Source organism: Lemur catta, chromosome X (genome assembly GCF_020740605.2).
Source record: "Lemur catta isolate mLemCat1 chromosome X, mLemCat1.pri, whole genome shotgun sequence".
NCBI lineage: Eukaryota > Metazoa > Chordata > Mammalia > Primates > Lemuridae > Lemur > Lemur catta.
In genome coordinates, this window is record NC_059155.1 from 3,912,187 (window position 1) to 3,934,269 (window position 22,083).

At 36.8% G+C, this 22,083-nt stretch overlaps 1 protein-coding gene across 2 annotated transcripts in view; it reads left to right on the top strand.

The window, feature by feature from the left end:
- MTM1 (myotubularin 1) overlaps nt 1-22,083 on the top strand; it is a 101,033-nt gene that overhangs the window by 5,462 nt on the left and 73,488 nt on the right. For both annotated transcript variants that reach the window (XM_045538402.1, XM_045538403.1), the window contains exons 2-4: nt 16,924-16,996; nt 19,612-19,684; nt 21,387-21,481. In XM_045538402.1, the coding sequence (XP_045394358.1) occupies nt 16,934-16,996; nt 19,612-19,684; nt 21,387-21,481 (231 nt within the window). In that variant the 5' untranslated portion in view covers nt 16,924-16,933. The remainder of the gene's footprint in view (nt 1-16,923; nt 16,997-19,611; nt 19,685-21,386; nt 21,482-22,083) is intronic.

Genomic DNA, 22,083 nt, shown 5'->3' on the forward strand with positions numbered 1-22,083 from the left:
GAAGTTGAGGCTGAATCTAACCCTGCCGGCCATTTCCTTTCTTCACTATTATCAACTCTAATCATTTTCCCAGAGGTTCTCATCACATCTGTCATGAAACAGTTTCTCCTTATTGGTAAAGATCACCCTTGCTCCCCAGTCCCTGTCCCACACCCACCAACCCCCCCACCCTGCCCCCTGCAGACTGCTCAGTCAGAATCTGCAGTTTAATGAGACCACCAGATGATTTGTATATAAATTAAGGCTTGGGAAGGCTGGTCTAATGGTAGTAGTTCCTATCTTGGCTTCCCCGTCATTTGAGATAGTGCTAACCGATAGAAAGAGAATGGGAGCCACATGTGTAATTTAAGATTTCCTAGTAGCCACATTAAAAAAGTAAATAGGTGAAATACATTGTAATATATTCTATTTAACCCAGTATATACGAAATATTATCATTTTGACATGTAATAAACGTAACTAATGAGATGTTTTTCCTTTTTTTGGTACTAAGTTGTTGAAATTTGGTGTGTATTTTACTTTATAGCACTTCTTACTTTGGACTAGCCACATTTCAAGTGTTCAGGAGCTACAGGTACTAGTCGCTACAGTGTTGGACAGTGCAGCTTTGAAGATACATTTGGCCTTGATTTGCTGATGACTTCGTCAGAGTCACTGTTAATGCTGAACAGCCACCTTTGTAATAACCTACATTAATGTGAGGTGTAATCTTTGCCAAGCCCGCAGCCCAGTGCTTTTACTTAATGTCTCATTTGAATCCTCACAGCATCCCTTTGAGGTGGAAACTATTAAGCTCCCCACTGAGTTTCCAAGCGGTTAGGTCCCAGGTGAGGCACTTAGGAAACAGCAGCCTCAGCATCTGAACCCAGGCAAGTCTGACTTCTGGGTTTGCAACCTCCGCTGCAACTTCCTACAGCTCCTCTGACCACAGGGCCTTTTCTTGGTTTCAGTTTTCAGTTTTGTAAGCCATATTAAGAGGGCATTGTTGGTATATGTGTGAAATGCAAGCTTGTTTTTTGGGGGAAACTTCAGAGAACTCGAGGAATGCCTCTTTCTTCTCTGGCTTTTCAGAGAGGGAGCAGAGTCCTTAAATAAAAGTTTCTTCGCTGAGGGAATAGTACAGACCAGTGGTTTGCCATGCCAGCTGCTCGTTAGCATCACCTGGGGTGTTTTAACTACCTGCTGCCCCGGCTTCACCCACAGACACTCAGATTTAATTGATCTGGGGTGAGATTCTGATATCTGCATTTTTAAAAGAAGTGTTATTGGTGATTCTGGCATACAGCTCGGACTGAGAACAGTTGCTATAGGAACGCATCTCCGACTTCATTGTGTTATGAATCTTCTGGACTTCAGGTTGAAACACAGATTCTGACTCAGTGGGTCTGGGATGGGGCTAGAGCTTTCTCTTCTCATTTCACTCTAGCTCCCAGGTGATGCCGATGCTGCTGCTCTGTGGATCGAAAAGAGTAGCAAGCCGCATCAGAGTCACCTGAGGGGCTCTTGCAAAACTACAAGTTCCCTGGCATCTTGCCTGGAGTTTCTGATTCAGTAGGTCTAGGGAGGGGCATAGGATTTGTATTTGAGAAGGTGCATGTTTTCAATGTTTTACCATAAAATATTAGGTTTACTTTAGGTTTTGTGTTGACGCACTTCTAGTGCATATTTTTTGCATCATAAGTGGATGTTGAATGTTATCAAATCCCTTTTCTGCCTTTATGGAGATATGTTTTTTTCCCTTATTGAATTTGTTAACGTGGTTGGTTATTTTAAGGCATTTTCTAATATATAACTTTGTAGCATGAACTAAATTCACATCACTGGGATGAGCTCAACATGGTCATGATCTTTCTTACTGCTGGATTTGATTGGCAATATTTTCTCCAGAATTTTTACATGTGTGTTCGTGAGATTGGCTTTCATTTTCCTGTGCTATCTTTGTCAAGTTTGGTCTCATGATTACGGTAGCTTTATAAAGTGAGTTGAGGTATTATCTTTCTTCTGTTTTCTGGAAGATTGTGTAAAATCAGAGTTGCTTGTTCTTGAATGTTGATAGAACTTGCTCATAGAGCCACCTGGTCCTGGGAAAATTTAAACTGCCAGCTAATGTCGGCCATACCTGTGGCGTCGTCTTTTCATTCCTGTGTCTTACTATTGTTTACTTGTGCCTTCTTTTTTCTTGATTAGTCTTACCAGAGGCTTGTGTTGTGGTTGTAGTAACAAGTTGATATATAATTATGTTCATTTGTTTTCATTTTTAGGGATTTTTTTCCTTTTGATTAATTTTTTAATGAATAAAAACTTTATATGGTTTTAAAGTCAAATTTATATCAAGGTATATTCAGAAAAGTCTTGCTTCCATCCCGCTCTCAGGCCAGGCATGCTGTTTCCGCCCCCCCTCCAATAGATAATCAGTTTTATTAGTTCTTCTGTGTTTCTTGTTTTGCATATTTGAGCAAGCACGTACATACATGCGCTCCAGGTCCCGATTTTCTCATACATAAAAAAGCGTGCTTCATACACCACTCAGCCTCTTGCTCTTTTTACTTAAAATATATACCAGAAATTGCTCTTCTCTTCATCTTCTTCAGTCTTTGGATTTATTCTGCTGTTCAGATGTTTTGCAACATAGTATTTTCATTATTCTTTAGTTCTAGCATATTCTAATTTCCATTGTGTTTATTTCATTCACCTGTGAGCTGTTTAGAAGTGTATTTTTAAACTTACAAATGTATTTTTAAAACTTATTTCTAACTTAACTGCATTGTGGTCAGAGAATATGGTGTGAATGCTAGTAGTTCTTTGAAATTTGTTGGGGATAGGCTTATGTGGTATTTTGTGGCTGGCTTCTTTCACTTAGTATACTGCTTTTTATATTCATTTTTCTGCTGTTGCATGTATCAGCAGTTCCTGACTTTCAGTTGCTATATGGTTGTAACATAACTTATCAGTTCATTAGCTGATGAACATTTGCATGGATTCAGTTTTGGGCCATTATGAATATAGCTGTTATGAACATTCACTTACAGGTCCTTGTGTGGATTCATGTTTTTATTTGAATAAATACTTAGGTGTGGCATTGCCACGTTGTATGCTTAGTGTATGTTTAACTTTACAAGGAACTGTCAGACTGTTTTCCAAAGTGGCCATGTCATTGTGCCATTTTGCATTCCCATGGAGCCACTTCCTCATCAACACTTGTTATTGTCTGCCTTTTAAAATTTTAGCCATTTATGTGGGTGTGTAATGGTATTTCACTGTGGTTTTAATTTGAACATTCCTAAGGACTAGTGATGGTGAGCATGTCTTCATGTTCTTTTTGGCCATTAAGCTTATCTTTTTTGGTGAAGTACTTGCTCAAATCTTTTGCCTTTTTCTTATTAAATTGGATTGTCTCTCTTAAGTTGTGAGAGTTCTTTAAATATTTTGGATACAAGTACTTTATCAGATACATGATTTGCAAAGATTTTCTCTCAGACTATGGTTTGCCTTTCATTTTCTTAACTCTCCTTTGGAAGAGCAAAGATTTCTAATTTTAATGAAGTCCCATTTTTGCCCCCCTCTTACACTTTGTGCTTTTGGTGGTCTAAGAAATGTTTGCCTAACCTAAGTTCACAAAAATTTTCCCCTGTGTTCCTATCTAGAACTTTTATTAGTTTTAGCTCTTATGTTTAGATCTATTGTGGCAGACACACCCTTCGGTGGCCTCCCTGATTTCTAACCCCTGGTGTTCACACCCTGTATAATCCCCTTGCTTTGAGTGCGAGTAGGACCTGTGACTTGCTTCAAGAATGTGGAATAGAATATGGAAAAAGTATAGGGATTCTGGGTATGTAATTAAGGTCACAAGCAATGGATTTTTGAGTTAAAGGGGAGATTATCCTAGGTAGGCCTGAATTAATCAGCAGAAAAACCCTTAAAAGAGGAGTCTGGGTCCCCGCTGAGGTGAGAAATTCTCCTTGCTGACTTGAAGTGAGCAGCCATATTGAGGAAGGCCACATGGAAAGGAACTGTGTAGGTGGTCTCTAGGAAAGAGCCCGGCCCTCAACCATGCAGCCTCAAGGAAATGAGTTCTGCCAACAATCTGAGTCTCCAGATGAGAATGCAGCCTGGTGGACACCTTGATTGCAGCCTTGTGAGACCCTGAGCAAGGGACCCCAGTCAAGCTGTGCCTGGACTTCTGACCTACAGAAACTGGGAGATGATAAATGTGTGTTGCTTACAGCTACTAAGTTATTATGCAGCAATATAAAACTAATCTGTCTATGTTCCATTTCAAGTTAATTCTGTATATTGTGTGAGGGGTCAAGGTTCATTTATTTTTCCATATGGACATCAAATTGTTCCAGCATTATTTATGGGAAAGACTCTCATTTTCCCATTGAATCAACTTTGTATCTTTGCTGAAAATCCTTTGAGGTCCTTACTCGGACCTCAAAAAAGATGGGCCTAATTATGGACTCTATTCTGTTCTGTTGATCTATCTGCATGTTTACCAGTACTACATTGTCTTGATTACAGAGGCATAATAGTAAGTCTGGAAATCAGGTAGTGGAAGTACTCTGACTTTGTTCTTTTTTTTTTCAAGATTGTTTTAACTATTGTTGGTCCTTTACCTTTCCATATAAATTTTAGAATCATGTTGTCAATTTCTAGAGCAAAACCATTGGGATTTTGATAGGGATTGCATTGACTTTATAGATACTGATCTATATTGATGTCTGACATCATGACAATAATGAGTATTCTGATTCTTGAGCATAATATATTTCTCGATGTATTTAGGTCATCTTTAATTTCTCTCAGCAGTGTTTTGTAGTTTTCAGTGTATGGTTCTTGGCATGTTTTGTTAAATGTATCCATAGTATTCCAATTTTTCTGTTATTGCAAATGGCACTTTTATATTTCAATGTCTATTTGTTCATTGCTAACAATACAAATACAATTAATTTTTGTATTGGCTTTGTGTATCATGCAACCTTGCTAAATTTACTAATTCTAGTTTTTCTGTAATATGATTACATACATGATCATGTCTGCAAATACATTTCTACTTCTTCCAATATGTTATACCTTTTATTTCTTTTTCTTATTAAACTTGCTAGAGTCTCTAAAAGAAGTTAAATGAAAGTGATAAGAGTGACCATCCTTCTTTCACCATTGTGTTGTCAGCTATAAGTTTTTCACAGGTGCCCTTGACTAGTCCTACTTTGAGAGGTTTTTTTTATTTATCATGATTAGATGTCGAATTGTTTTGTAGAATCCATGTCTCAGATGCAATCTTCAGGGAGATAATATACCTCATGAATAGCCTTATACATATCACCACATTCATACCCATTCTCTACCACCACTACCCAGCTTTTCCTCCTTGTGTTGATAACAGAATTTTCATCTGGAGCTTGGGAATTTTTTTTATTCTTCTGTGGAACAGCATATACTGCTCCTTCAAAAGGCATGGAAATTCTCTCAGATTCATGTGTGTCATTGTTTTAGAACTGGAATTTCTTCATCCTCTCTTTCTTTGCCATCCTTTTGATACTGGTTTTGGTTCATCTTCATCTCCTTGCCTTTTTTTAGTTCTGCCTTTTTTTTTATTATTTCTTTCACATCTACAAAACCTTCTCTGCCAATAGTGCCAAGTTCCAGAAATGTGTGAGTTCGGTCCTTTTATCTTCTGTCACAGGGACGGGTGGTCGCTTGCATTTGTGGTTGGAATAAGAGACAATTGCCCCAAGTAGGAAGATAACTATTGTTTGTACTGTCTGGATCACTGCAAGTCTTTTTCTTTCTGAATCTCCTCGAATCCTAATTAAGCCCGTCTTTAGGGATTCCCTTTGCACACTTCTTTTCTACTGTGGCTAACTGCCTGTTAGGCAAGCTACTACTCCTACTGCTGATCTCTACTAACCTTCATGGTCAACCTGCTCTTGTAAATTAGGACTAATTAAGATGTATCAAGCCTAGCATTTTCAACAATTAAAAGACCCTAGGCAGCATTCCAAAACCCCATGTAGAGGAGGGTCAGGAAGTTCCAAATCAAAGTTATTCAGTCCATTTTTGGAATTCTTTTTTGCAATTGACTTCAGAGACCATGGCACCTTTTTAAAAAATCCTCAATAGTATCAGTCATTGAGTGAGGATTCAGCATTTGGCTCTAGGTCAGAATCATTTTGAGACACATCTGTTAAATATACAAAGTGGGCACTGGTGCTTTGGGGAGCATTGTTTTTGGTTTAAAAATTGAGATATGGTTAAAATTCATGAGATAATTTCTTATGTCGCTTTAAACTCTAAAGGCAGTTTCAAAAGAATTCAAAGAATACTTTGAACAGTGATAGCATTACTGGAATGCATGCACACCATCAAAGGGGAGTACTTTGAAGAATAACTCACTTAACTAGGCTTTTTAACAAGTGCCTCGTTATATCATAGTGGCCCTTCATGGGGTATTTATTCTGTTTTTGTCCACTAGTAATGAAGCTTTCATTTCTTTTTAATATAGTTTTAATAAAGACTTCCATGATAGAAAGTAATATGGCAGTGGACAAACAAGAAGGGTTGTACTATTTCAGTGACTCACAGATATGGATTTGGGGGGAAAGTCCTTATTTGTTTACTCATCTGTAAAATGAAGGCTACGGGCCTTCTTTGTGACCATCAGGTTTTATCACATAGATGGAATTCCAAAAAGACTTTTTTTAATCCAACTATGCAAGCAGGAAGCATAATGTCCCTATTTTTATTTGGTCATCTATTAGAGAATTAGAATGACAGTTATGTTAGTGGGTAAGAGAGCCAGACTGCCTGGGTTTCAATTCCACTTTCAACAGTTATTATAGCAGACAAGTTGTTTAACCTTCTCATTCCCTGGTGTTTGTCAGTTGTCATATGACAATAGTAATACTAGTTGCCTTCTAAGGATGTTGGTGGGAATTAAATGACTTAATCTGTGCTTGGAACAATGCCTGGTAGATAATAGACAATCAGTAAATGAAAGCTATGATCATTAGCCATAAGCAGATATTCTGTTTTGCTTCAGTCATATTGTATCACCTCTATTATTGTCTTTATTACTATTTAACTTTTTTTATACCTATTCATTATCTTTATTTAAGTTGTCTTATGTTTGTTCCTCATCTCCCCAACTCAGTGGTCAGCTCCTTGAAGACCTGTCACATTTTTTTTTGGGGGGGGAATCTCCAATTGTGGTCCAGAGTATTTGCCCATTATGTATTTATTGATTGATTTTTGAACCCTTAGGAAATGGGATTAAGTAATTGTATATGCTGTAGAAGGCATGTCTCAGAATGATTAGCTTGGTGTCATTTTATTATTTCTTCTAAGAAGCCATATTAATATTTCAGTACTAGTTAATTTAATAGGTATTTCACTGTGTGCTTATAGGTGGATTGACAAACAAAATTGTTCTGAATGTAACCAAATGTTGACATGACCATTTTATAGATTGTTTAATTTCTGTAGCTAACCTGCCTGTCACAGGTCGATTTGTATCCCCCAAAAAGATACATTGAATTCCTAACACCTTCCCATACCTCAGAATATGACGTTATTTGCAAATAGTGTCATTGCAGATATAGTTAGTTAGTATGAGGTCATGCAGTACTGGAGTGCAGTAGGTCCTTAATCTAACATGACTGATGTCCTTATAAGAGAGAATACCGTGTTAAAACACAGAGACACACAGGTAGAATGCCATGTGACAACAGAGACAGAGGTTGGAGTGCTGCAGCTGCAAGCCAAGAAAGCCAAGGGTTGCAGCTACCACCAGAAGTTAGGGAGAAGCAAGGAAGCATCCTCCCCTAGAGGCTCCAGAGGGTGCATGGCCTAGCTGACACCTCGATTTTGGACTCTGACCTCCAGAACTGTGAGAGAATTCATTTGTGTTGTATTAAGCCACCTAGTTAGTGGTACTTTGTTCCAGCAGCCACCAGAAACTTATACACCGCCCATCTGCTTAAATTAGAGTTGACAAGCCTGGGATTCCATTTCATTTCCAATGGTAGATTTGCCTATGGTTTCAATTACTATCCACCTTCTCCATACACTTTGATTTAAAATATATATATATATGCTCCTAGATCAGACAAAGTGTAAGGAAATCTGGTGCAAAAGTACCATTGTGGTTCCTACACACATGTGCTGGGAATGGGAGACATTTCCAAGGATGCTTATTAACAGCACTGTTTGTGATAGCAAGACCTGGGAACAGCTCCAGTGACCACTGAGAGGAGACTGGGAAAACCAAGTGTGGAGCAGCAGATTACTATGCAGCAGTGGAAATGCATTGGCATTTGACTCTCACAACAATACTGTGTGAGAACAGCAAGGGACAGAAAAATGTGTAATGATTTCATTTATAAAAAAGTTCAGAAATATGGAAAATCAACATATTTAGAGTTCTATATATGCAGAAAATGATAAAGATACGCAAGGGCATTATAAACACACAAATGAGCCCTAGAGAGGTAGGTTGAAGTATCTTTAATGGCTGAAGACTTCTTTAACGTCATGAAAGCTTATGAGGGTGATGCTGTATTCGTTTCATCACCAAACACTGAGTGCCCAAACCGTGCTTTGTGCTGGTGCCAGAACCGAAAACATGCCCTTGTCCTTAGGAAGCTCTAGAAATCGAAGAGAGAAGAGACACAAAATGTCAATGGATAAGTACAGTACAGTGTGAGAAGTGAAATACAGTGGTCCCTTGGTGTCTGTATGGGATTGGTTCCAGGACCCAGAGGATACCAAAATCTGCAGATGCTCAAGTCTCATGTATTAAATGGCATAGTATTCGCATGTAACCTACACACATAAAATTTGTATTTGTGTTTGAATTTTTGTTTTGTACTTTTTGTATTTGTGTTTTAAAACTTATTTGTAATGTTTATTTGTATTTTTTGTTGTATTGGTATTTTTGTTTTCCAAATATTTTCGATCCAAGGTTCGTTGAATCCGTGGTTGTGAAACTCATGGGCATAGAGGGCCAACTGTATTAGAAGTATGTACAGAGAAGTGAAGTGTGAGCATGTATGTGCATGCATGTGCCTGAGGGAGGTGGGAAAAACTTCCTGTGTCTTGAAGCCGGTAAATAAGGACCTGGTGCCAACAAAACTTATGCTCCTACCTTCAAGTGAAAGTCCCTGGAGGAATTGTTTCAAATGGCAGGTTATCATCTCTAGCCTTTTCTATTTTTCTGGAAACTGTGCACATCTACTCTAGAATTCTTTCTCTTTCCTCTCTCTCCACCACTAATTCCAGTTGGAAAAATCTAATTCCAGTTGGAAAAGTCTTTGGCAGTAACGCCCAGTCCCTGGGCTTTTCTTCGGGGTCTCTTAGCCCAGAGCTGAGAAGCTCCTTACTTGGAAAGTAAGGAGTTGTTTTGAACTGGCACCTTCATTACTATAATAATTATAACTATTTACATGTTTTTATACTTCAACAATTCCTGTTTTAACTTTTAAGGAAGTACCTTTTACTTATAAATTTAAAGTCTACTTTTTGTGAATAGTTCTCTCAGGGGAAAAGAGTTCAACAAAATAGTTATTTTCATTGAGCAGATCAGCTGGGTTCATAAGTTTTGAAATTGGCAGGTTGATGGGAACTTGATCTTGTTCCTATTTTAAAACTTTGTTTACTAGCAGGTATTTGACTATTAAATTCAGCAATAAATTTTTTAACAATCTGTTTAAGTGTATGCAGTATTGCTAGGCAGCCTTTGTACATTAAAAAATTTACCCTGATGTTAGGTGATTTTTCTAATAGTTAATTTACCATACCAATTTCAATTTATGAAGAGTTTCTAAAGTTACCCTGTTTCATGGCCACAACTCAGGCTGCTAAGGCCAGTCAGCTGTCTTGAAGATGTGCCATTTGTCATGAAAGGACCAAGAAATAGGATGAATGGATCTGCTCAGATCCATCACTAACCACTGGAAAAAATGATTCAAAAAATGCATTCTCCACTGTGTCTGAATTACATTATTTTTATCCAAAGGACTTTATAACATTTAAAGAAGTAGAAGTAGGTATATCATGCTGTTTAAAATGAATTATAAATATCAAAATAATACAAAGAGTGAATTTCTAAATGAAATACTATTTAACATCTTCTAATTATCAAAGAGGAATCATCAAATCAAATACCCTTTAGCGCTAATATTTGAAGTGTCCAAGACAAATTTGGAAGCTCCAATATGTATGTGTTAACATGCATTTTTGTGGATAGTAAGCCACTTACTTGGGGCGGGAGAACTGTTTTGGAATAAATACAGTTAGATTTCTAGCCTTTTTCTAGACATCTGGCCAGAATAGAAGGTAATGATATGAGATCTCTATGTTAGGGATTCCATGGAAAGTTTCCCTGGGTTAGGCGTCAAGTGTTTTCTTTTTTAATGCAAGTGGGCATATTTTGAAGGTAAACTGCTGTAAGGTTGGTTAGAGTCTTGGCAAGATCAGACTGGTTATCTTAGAAAACCTGTATGCAGAATGGTTAGGCAGTCAGAGATACCATATATTTTCTGGATGACCAGCTTAGCATGTTAGTGCCAGTTTGAGGAATGATTTGAGTTCATTGAAAGCATCTAAGGTAGGAAGAGAAGTGGTATTTGAGCACCTTTGTTATGCCATTTTGGTGTGCTATCCCTTTACTTGCTTCTCATCAGAGCCCCATGAAAGTAGGTAGTGTGTATCATGCCCATTTTACAGATAGGGAACTGCAGTAATTAAGTGACAGAATTGGGATTTGAAGCCCAAGTTGGTCTGAATACAGAATCCCTTCCTTTTTCTCAACTATATCACACTGTTTTGCAGCAGGGTATAGCAGCATTTTTGACAAGCTCTGAATGGTGCGGTTAATAGCTTATTTTTTAGTTTAAAAGGATATGACTATTATTTGCTTTGGCTGAAGAAAGTTCATTTGGAAATAATTTATCTTACTAGTTTAAAGCAGGGCATAACAGCCTGTTATTGTAAATAAAATTTTATTGGAATATAGCACACTCATTCATTTCCACATTGCTGCTTCAGTACTACAATGCAGAGCTGAGTAGTTACAACAGACATCTGGGTATCTGGCCCTTTACAGGAAAAGTTTGCCAACCCCTTGTTCAAAGGCAAATGTATAAAAACGACATAAACTCCTACTTTTGCAGATTATAATTTATTTTCTGGTGGGTTGAGCACCCCTCCCCTTAAGCAAATGTGGACATTAAATTGATAGTGTACATGGTCTCAAAATGGCTGGGTTGTAAACATTTTTGGCTAGAGAGTGATTAGGTTGAGGATGTCTCAAGGTATGTTGTTATTTTCTTGCCTCCTAGGTGGCCTGTAATCAGAGCAATTTTAATGCAAAAAGTCATAAGTTTAATAAATCCTGCATTTGCTGGGACTCCAGGTACAGAGCAGAACTCTGCGAGTGGTTCTCTCCTTGGGGGTTACACTCCCCCTAGAGGCTAAACTGGAAATGGGGGGTGTTTTTGTTTTGGTGTAATAAATTGAAAAATGTATTATTTTATTGATAAATCACTGTACTATTATGTCTCCTTTGTATTGGAGTTAAGGCAGTGTGTTGACTTTCTAAAATTGTGTTTAGATTGATAATATCTATGATTTTCATTTCATAGTAGCAAAGGAGGCTTTACAGAAATTTATTTTATAACAAAGAGAGTATTGGATCTGGTAGTATTGAGCACCACTGCCCTAAGTGTTTGGCTTTTTTTTTTTTCCTTTCCAAAACAGACTTCCAAGTAAGGAGAGCTACCTTAGAAAGACCTGGAATTTTGAACTGAGAGGCTGGCTCATTCATAACTTCTTGTTCACTGGCAGCTTTTATTTTTGTATTTTTGTATTTTTTATTTTTTTATATTTCAGCATATTATGGGGGTACAAAAGTTTAGGTTACGTATATTGCCCTTCCCCCCCAGTCAGAGCTTCAAGTGCGTCCATCCCCTAGATCGTGCGCATCTCACTCATTATGTGTGTCTACACCCATCCCCTCCCCCCCATATGCCTGACACCCGATTAATGTTATTCCTAAATGTGCTCTTGGGTGATGATCAGTGAAACCAATTTGATGGTGAGTACATGTGGTGCTTATTTTTCCATTCTTGGGATACTTCACTTAGTAGAATGGGCTCCAGCTCTATCCAGGAAAATATAAGAGGTGCTATATGCCCATAATTTCTCATAGCTGAGTAGTACTCCATGGTATACATATACCACATTTGATTAATCCACTCATGTATTGATGGGCATTTGGGTTGTTTTCACATCTTTGCAATTGTGAATTGTGCTGCTGTAAACATTCGGGTGCAGATATCTTTATCATAGAATGTCTTTTGTTCTTTTGGGTAGATGCCCAGTAATGGGATTGCTGGATCAAATGGTAGGTCTACTTGTATCTGTTTAAGGTATCTCCATATTGCTTTCCACAGAGGTTGCACTAGTTTGCAGTCCCACCAGCAGTGTATGAGTGTTCCTGTCTCTCTACATCCATGACACTGGCAGCTTTTAGAAGTCAATTTTTAAGACTTAGTATGTTTCCACAGCCATCAGGGGAGCCTCCAGAGAAAAACCATGTTTGAACTTAAATGCAAAGTAGTAAATCGGATTAAGGAAGATCAAAAGAGAAAGCCTGCTTACCTTTTGTCACTGCTTTGGACACAAAGTTCAGAAAAACCACTCAGCAAGGGCCCTTGATCTCAAGTCAGGGGAATCTGGAAAATAGAGCTCCCCTTGGTGTCTTAGATTTCATTTGCAAAGGCCCTGTGAGGTGGAGGTCAAAATTATTTTCTAATTCTGCTTTTAGAGTTTTAAAATAAGCATAAAAAATGGCCAGCATTTGTTTTAATGTTTCCAGTTATGTCTCCTTCAGATGTTTTGTGTAATCTTCTTTTGCATATTCAACATAAAGGGTAAATAGTTTTAGTCTGGAAAAAGGACAGGCGTAGTAGAGGAGGTTTGGTACTCTGTATCCAAGGGTTCTGCTTCCACAGAACCAACCAATTGCACCCCCATACTGAGGGACAACTCTATCTTAATTTGAAATGTCTGCTTCATGGGAAAAGTCTATAAGGGAGGATAGGAATGCTTAAATTATTTTTGGTGCAAATTGTTTCAAAGGGGTATAAGTTAACACCACAGTTTTGCCCAGAACCGTCATGCCTGCAGCATCCTAATTAGCCAAGGGCTTGTTGTACTATTTTAAAAATAAGTTTGCATGAATTCCTGGCTTAAGTGAAATGTTGGACAAACAACCACTAAGTTCCTTGGCCAAGTCTTCATTGCCCAGTTCATTCATTCATGTAACAAATACCTATTAAGTACCTATTGGGTGTCAAACACTGTTATAAGGTGCTGTAAATAAATAAAACAGGTAAGAATTGTTGAGGCTTAGAGGCCGCAAACAGTGGTTGGCTGGGTGAGTTGAGTTCTCTTAACTGTGTTTCTTAGTCTAAAACTCCTTTGCTGAGATTGGAACATCATATCCAACCTGGCTTCTTTCAAGAGACCACTTAGAAACACTTTTCTTCTGTAGGTGGAAAGGACATTGCAGTGTTAGGAGACCTAGGCTAGAGTTGGCCCTTCCACTAACTCCTACAGGGCTGTGTCACACACCCTCTAGGTCCTCCTCTTCTCCTCTGTTACAGGAGAGGCTTAAGCTTCAATCATCACAACGTTTTTTGTTTGTTTGTTTTGTTTTTTTAGGATCAAAAATGAGAGATGGTTAGAGTCCTGTAATTAGCATATATAGGGAATTAAATTTCAAATTTTGGTTTAAAGCCAAAGTAGCCAAAAATCAATGTTTTTTTAATAAAAAGGATTAAAACTTGATTATTAGGGGTTTGGGACAAAATACTCTGTAACCGAAAGGGTAGCTGATTTTTGAAAACTTCATTATAGCCTCTAATTATTATCAAACCGCATAGTCCAACATAGTCGTTTTATAGATGGAGATATGGATGAACTTTCCTTGCTTGGTAAGGGAGAGACAGCCAAGGGCCTATGCTCATATATCTAGTACAATTTCCAGAGTGCCACACTGCTTCCCATTGTCATTAGAGCCATTATTGTCAGGTACTTTAAAAAAACACTTTATCACTGTCACCACCAGCCATGTGCTATCCCTGTAGTAGCAGCAGTAGAAGAAAGTAGTAAACTTTCTTCCTGTTATTTCTAAGGTCAGTATTAATTTGTATAGTTGGTTATGGTGTGGGCATTCAATAATTATACTTTTGTACTCAAAAATAAAAGCTAATTGTTAACATATACTGGGTGGTTCTAAGCCCTTTGCATGTATTATTAACTCATTCATTTTGCCCAATAATAATGAAGTAAAATAGGGATAATAGCAACCAAAGTCCAGAGAAGTTAAATAACCTGTCCAAGGTCAAATAGTGAGTTGCAGAGTTGAAATCTGAATGTAGTTAGCTGCAACATCTGTGCTCTCCAGCATCATGCTGTTCCAGCTTCTGTAAACTTCAGGGATCAATTGAAACCATCCAACAAAGAGAGGCTCACTGATGAGATTTTAAAGAGAGCCTCATTGTGGAACCGACACGTTACCTGGACCCTCGCATTTCTCAGTTCTGTACTTGATCCAGCTTTTAACATTAGTAGTGTCTGCTGTAATTCTAAAAATGAGAGCGTTAAAGATAAAGTCTGCATATATTGTATGATTCTGTTTATATGAAACGTCTAGAGTGGGCAGATCTATGGAGATAGCAAAGTTAACGGTTTCTAGGGGATTGAGGAGTGGTGAGTGACTAATAATGGGTACAGGTTTATCTTTGGGATAATAAAAATGTTCTAAAATTGTGCTGATAGTTACACAACTTTGGATATACTAAAACACCTTTAAATTGTAAAGGATGAACTGTATGGTATGAGTTATTAAGACAGTTAAAGGGAAAATGAGGGCTTCTTTTATATTCATTTTAAGTTGAATTTTTTTATGAAGATTGAAGACATCAGGAAGTCTCATCATTGTTTTACAGTTTATGAATAAACAGAAACAGGGAGGTGCAGTTGACTCTAAAACTCAGCATTTTAAGCTTCTTATATTGACTTGACAGTAATTTAACTTTTTTTTTAAAACATTGACTTATTAGTAAAACGTTTCAAATATTAAAGCAGGTCTCCAACCTATGGTGAGTTATATAACTATTTCATTATATATTACAGTGTAATAATAGAAATAGAGTGCACAATAAATGTAATGCACTTGATTTGTCCTGAAACCATCCGCTGCCTCCCGGTCTGTGGAAAAATTGTGTTCCATGAAAACAGTGGCTGGTGCCGAAAAGGTTGGGGACTGCTGTTAAATACCTGTTTACTAAAAAGTAATTTTTATGTCTGTTACTGGAGAAAGTCTGCCTCTAGTATATAATCTTGTTTAGTCAACAGAAAAATTTCAGGGCAAATACATCCAACCTGCTTCATCTAGTTTATCTCACATATTCTGCTGTCTCTGAGAATAATAGGTTATTTTGCTCGGACATGAACTTAAGGTTAGAGGGGTTTGTCAAAGCATACTATACTATTTTTTTCTGAGTTTAATTCATTTTGGAGTTATTCATTAATCTTTTTTAAAAGTTAATTTTACGTTGTGCTACCTCTTAGTAGTTTCAGGTTTTTTGAGTATCCCTTTCTATAAAGAAGTATTTTTTCCCTAATTGTTAATTTTCAAGCTTCAGTGGTAGTTGCCTAGTTCCAGTGTTCTGGGATTTGGTGAACCAATACATAAGTTTGTCCCTTCGTGATTTTTCACAATATTGTATATTTTCTATGTAATCATTCGCTCATCAGATAGTTGTGAGTGCCAGTGTGTGCCAGGATACAGCCATAAACCAAATAGACACAAGCCTTGCCCTTGTAGATCTGAACTCTTGTCAGGGAATCCTGAAAGTCCTAATCTTATAAGATGGCCCTCACCTGGCCATTTTTCCGCCTCTTCATCCTGGTGGTGCCTTTGTCTACATCTTCGTCACCTCTTTGGGGCATTTAAGGACAGTCAGTAGCCGGCACTGCAAAGTTATCAGGTCACTAGGTTTTATTCCAAGTTGTGTTAATCTTCACCATGATGGATTTTGTTAGTGTGTGGTTGCTCTTTTAATGCATCCTGGCAAATAGATCCTATAAGTACCTGCAGTCACGTTGTTGAATTGTATGTGGTTTACCTCCCAGTGACTTCATATGTGTCTGTGTCATAAACTTTGATAAATAAAATAACCAAAGCATTACTTAGTTTCCTGTTGTTGCTGTAATCTTCACAAGTCTAAATAGATCCTTGCATTAAAATGGTATTTGTGTATGTTCTGAATGTGATGCTTTCATTCATGCCTGAAATGTGACGAATATGCATTATTTAAATGGATATATACTTTCTCTAGAAATACTGATTAAATCAAATCTTACTAATTTCATTTCAATCAAATCTATGCCACTTTAAAATGCTTTAATTTGGAGAAAACAATTCTTAAAGGGAAAAATAGTTAAATTGTTCACTCTTTTTTCATTCTGCTGGGATGCCTCTAAATTATCTTTAAAATTAAGAAGTGTGGAAATTTGAGGTCTGCTGCACAATTAATAAACATTAAGTTTTTTTAGATGACAATTTAAGTGCTATGAATAAAAGTTCCTGGAATGTGTGTGGCATCTTCCACTGAGTCCCCCTTGTGTATTTAGCTCCCCTTTTCTGTTCTTCCCTAGTTCCCTGCTCCTTTATTGAAGCCTGCACACTGCTTAGTCATTTGTATGTCTCATTGCCACTGGGGCCTAATAGGCAAATAGGGCCTGGAAAGTAGTGACGTTTGTTCTGAGCTGCAATATGTAAATCTCAGGTGTCACATAAGTTTGAAATTGCATACAGATTCAGCTGATACTGAATGTTGTCTCTCTTGGTAGAGTTTCCAGGATGGCTTCTGCATCAACTTCTAAATATAATTCACACTCCTTGGAGAATGAGTCTATTAAGAGGGTAAGTTGAGATTTCAGATTTATCTCTTTCTCTGCATTTCTCTTTCCATATTTGATGATTAGGTCGTATTGGGTTTATTGAATTATGAATTTAATTATTCATTCACATAGTATAAATACATTCATACATGTGGTTTTATTATCTCACCTTGTTCCAGAAAAGATTTTAGATAGAATACCTTATCTGTGTCAAGTGAGTTTTGCGTTTATAAATCCTTTCAGGTAACTACACTTTTGAGAACCTCTGTCTTGTGAATTACTGCCAGATGTTACGTTTAAGGTACTAGTCAATCCTCTGCCCTGAAAGCTTTCTGAAGGAGATAGTGGACTGCAAAGGCCCGCTTAGCAGGCTACTACACCTTCCTAGATATTGGTATTATTTTCTAATTATGATGATAAAGTAGTTGCATAACCAAAACAAATATAACTTTAACAGAAAATGGTTCAGAGTATCCAGGGGAAAGTTGTATAATTAGAGGCAGATTTTAGAATATATATTAAAAGGAAGGGACTAATTTAAAAAAAGCTATATCCATGGCCCTTTAAGATTATTCACCAGAAAGTTTCATTTATACTCCTGCCAGAGGTGTATAAGGATGCCAAAGCAATGAATCAGAAGGGAGCAAAAGGCTGTCTTTTCATTTGTATTCCTTGATTACGAACAAGGTGAATGTTTTTTTTTTAAAGTATGTTGTCCATTTGTATTTCTTTTGTGATGTGATTATTCGTGTCCGTTGCCTATTTGTTTTCTGGGGTTTTTGAGAGAGATTCTTTTCTTATTGATTTATAAGTGTTCTTTACATATTATATGTTACAAGTCTTTTTCCTGGTTTATTGTCAACCTTTTAATTATATTCATGGTATTTTGTTTTGATTTTGAAATATAGAGATTTAAAGTTTTATGTAATCTCAGCTATCAATCTTTCCTTTATATTTTTTGCTTGGGTATCTACAAGGACCTCCCTCATCCCCAAGATTATATAAGTTTTTATTGTATTTTCTTGTAGTGTTTTTATGGTACAAGAATCAGCTCTAAATACAAGAGTAACTTCAAGAATGTAATTTTAAGTCTTTGTGTAATGCTACTCTGATATAAAGTATATCCCATGTTAATCCTGTGTTATCCTGTCTTAATCAAACATTTGCATCCCTTATCGTGTGGTTGGATTATGTTTTCTTCTCCTGACCTAGAACTGGTATTTAAAAGGCATACTGAATATTGTATTTGCTTATTATACTGTTTTTAGAGGCAGTGTTAAAGGATTATGATCATTTCTTTCCAATCTTACATCTGTATGAGATGTGTGGTTTTGTTTCTCATTGAGGAAGGCATTCCTCACTGGGAACAATTTGTCTTGCCCTGCTATTTAAAATGCTTAGCTTGTGAGCACTAGAAATGTTTACAATTAGCTAGGAATTTTAATTCTGTGTCTGAATAAAAAAGATAAAACCATTAAAAAATCCAGCAAAACACCCCTCTTTGACAGCTTATATTTCACAGCTTATATTTATACAACTCATATTTCTCTTATTTAATAATTCATAATAATTCTCTTCATTTGCATAGCCTGTCATAATTCACAAAAGTGTGCTCGTGTATTTTGTTCCACTTAATACAAAACCACTCTGAGGGAAGCATTACTAACTTTACACATGAAATGATTGCAGTGTGATTTTTGGCAAACACTAGAAAAAAATGGAGTGAAAAATATTGCTGAAAAAACCTTTTGTCCAAACAGATGTTAGTGATGTGCCTCGTGCGTCTTAAAACTAACACATGGAGCACATCATTGGTATTAATCCATTAGGGCGGCTGAGTAACTTGAAAGACAATGGGTATCTACGGGAAATGAGACTCTTGAGAACTCACCTGTGAATTTTAGTGGTTAGTACTTGGCCCGCCTGACAGAGCTGCTGAAGTGATTGAATTGGCACATGCCTGGAAAATACCTCTAAAACCAGGAGGCCTAGAAAATAATAAAGTAGCATGAAGAATTTATATAAATGGCTCCTAAGGCCCTTGCCAGCTCAAAAGTTCTCTGACAGACCACTCTTTCCTCTTATCTAGAATAAAGATCTTAGTAAAGGTGAGGAAGTAAAAAGTGAGGAAGGATCTTAGTAAAATAAGAAGCTCAATATGTAGTAACATTTATTTTCTGGCATTGTAATAGGATTCTGGCTAATTATTGTATTGTTGTTCAGTTAAGGCCTCATGAAATTAAAGCTTTCATTTTTGCTCTCTGCAAAAGATGGCTGAATATTTAATATGAAAAAAGAAAGTTACCACAGTATATGTGTATCTATAAAATACACTTAATATTTACTTTTTATCACCTTCCTGAAAGCTAGCTTTAAAGTGCTTAGAAGAGTTGTTAAAATTAATATCATTGAAAAAGCATGCTAACATTATTTAAATACAGACTAGAAGTTACCATATCTAATGAATGTAGATGCTAGATTGTATTTTTTAGTTTGAATTTTCTGTGCCAATTTTCTCAAATGCTAAATCTGTTTTTTTCTTTAAAAAGCATATTTCTAGTTGTTTATATTCAGGGTTGCTTAAAAACCTGTACAAATGTAATGTTATTACTTCTGATGCTTCTGTTTTGTTTCTAGACGTCTCGAGATGGAGTCACTCGGGATCTCAGTGAGGCTGTCCCTCGACTTCCAGGAGAAACACTAATCACTGGTAAGGACCCTCTGACATTAGGATTTGCATTTAAGAGAAGTCAGGCAGGATCAGATGGCTTCAGTCCTACTTCCTCTTTAGAAGTTAGAGGTAGACAAATAAGCTAGCTTTGTTTCGAAGCATTAACACAGAACTCTCTGCATTTGTTTTTTGATCAAAGAGTTCTTTCAGGAGCTTCATGCTCACAAGGATAGTGATATTCTTGTCTCTGTACCAAAGACTGAGAATAATTTAGGGGAAAAAATGTGGATTATCTCTAGAAAGTGTCTCATTGGAGCTATAAGCTCTTACAGTTGAAGGTTTAAGAACAAAATGATGTTAAGGTTTCCATTCTATGATGTATGCTTTAAAATGATAAACTGAAAGGCTTGAAGACTTAAGTATTCTCCTTTTTAAAATATAGGAGACCTTATTGGTTTAAAATATCTTTCATTTGCCAGAAAACAGAAGTTAGTAATATTGAGGTAATATTTTGATGTGTTATTTTTTTCATGACAAATTTATATTAAGAGGAAGGTATCTGATTGGATAGGGCCTGGTCATTCTGGCTTAAGAATATAGAGGCATCTGGCAGTTTCTGAGCCAAGTGCTAATGTTGTGGGCATTCAGATTTTATATTAAGGTCAACACCCTCCTCAGATTTCAATGTATTTGGAGATGATATCATTACCATTGTTTCAAGGAACCTTTCAATTTATTGACTTAGATCTGAGTTATTTGGCTTAAATGACTAAGACATGGTGCTAATTAGATGAAGATCTTAGACAAGGTACCTTTGTGAATTAGCCAGGCACCACCAGAAACTCTATTCTGTGTCCACAGACTCGCACACATTCTAGTCTTGAAATGCAAACCAGTGGGATGTGTCCATCCCAATTTTTGAATAAGAGCAAAGAAGATCATTTACTTTTGGTGATGTTAATGTGAAGTTTTGGTGCTGTATATCAGTGCCCAAACCTTAACCAAGATAGTATGGGAACTAGTATGAAGTAGCCTTAGTGGGTGTTTTTTATTTAGCACTTAAGGAGAAAGGAATTTCAAAATCATTAAAAAAACATGTAAAAACCAGTAATACATTCAAGGACATCCTTGAAAGATAAGAGAAAGACATATTTCTATTCTAATTAACTCTTCTGATTTAGTTTCTCCTTATGTTTATCCTACAAAGATGTACTATTCTTTTGGCCATCTGTTTTATATCATTTCATTGTTTGAAATGAACCTAGTTAAACTCTTCTCTGGACTATTAAAGAATAGCATATAGGAAGATTTCTACTGCTGACGTTTATTTATTAAAAACATCACAATGTTTGTGTGGTTAGAGGTTGGCAAATCCCAACACCAATCTAGTAGTTAGTCCATGAGACTGTCCTATGTGAATTGCCTTCCTCTAGTTGAAGTAGCTCAAATAATCACCTTTACCACCACCCGAGGGTTGCAGCAGGAGTATCCTCGTTCACTTCTGCTCTCTACTGTTGTCACTTTGCCCCAGGTAGCTGTCACTACAATGTAGTTCCCCCACTGCCCTAACTCAACCTAGCACGGTAACGTGGAAGCGTTGCCAGTGCTTGCTGTCTACCTTTTCAGTAATTTTTTTGTTGCAGTTATTTGTAGCCAAATAGTTTATTTGAAATTAGTGCCATTTGTTGTGTATCTTGGTATATATTTCCATTATTTTAGGGTACTTTTTTTATCTTAATAGACAAAGAAGTTATTTACATATGTCCTTTCAATGGCCCCATTAAGGGAAGAGTTTACATCACAAATTATCGTCTTTATTTAAGAAGTTTGGAAATGGTAAGTAGAATATAAGACCATAAAGATGACCCTAACTGTTAAAGATAATGCTAAACGTTTCTCTTCTACTTTGCGAGATTGACTGTGGATCAAATTAACACGGGGGATATATTTGCTTCTCAACTCTTAATTTTTTGCTTATATAAAACTCATTTAACACTAACACTTGCATAGGTAGGGAATGGAGTAAATCAAAAAATATAAGTTTTGTCCTTCATAATGGTAGGGGATGGGTTAGTAATTGTAACCATTTTCTAGTTTGGAAAAGTTAGTTAGATTTAGAACAGTGGTTCTTTACCAGAAGCACAAATGAGAACCACTTGTGGAGCTTAACAAACAATACAGTGTCCATAAATATTAAAAATAAAAAATTTACATATATCCTAGATATACATCATTAGAATGTCCAGGCCTGTGGTCCAGGTGCAGTTATATTTTCTAAAACGTCATAGAGGAGTATACTGATGTAAATTCCTGGTTAAGGCCCACCATCCTAGAACTTTCCAAGTGTTTAATTACAGAGCACTAGGTAACAAGTGTAGAACTAGGATGGCTATGGTATCGCTTCCTGCCCCTCTCCCTTTTCAGTCCATGGCCATGAA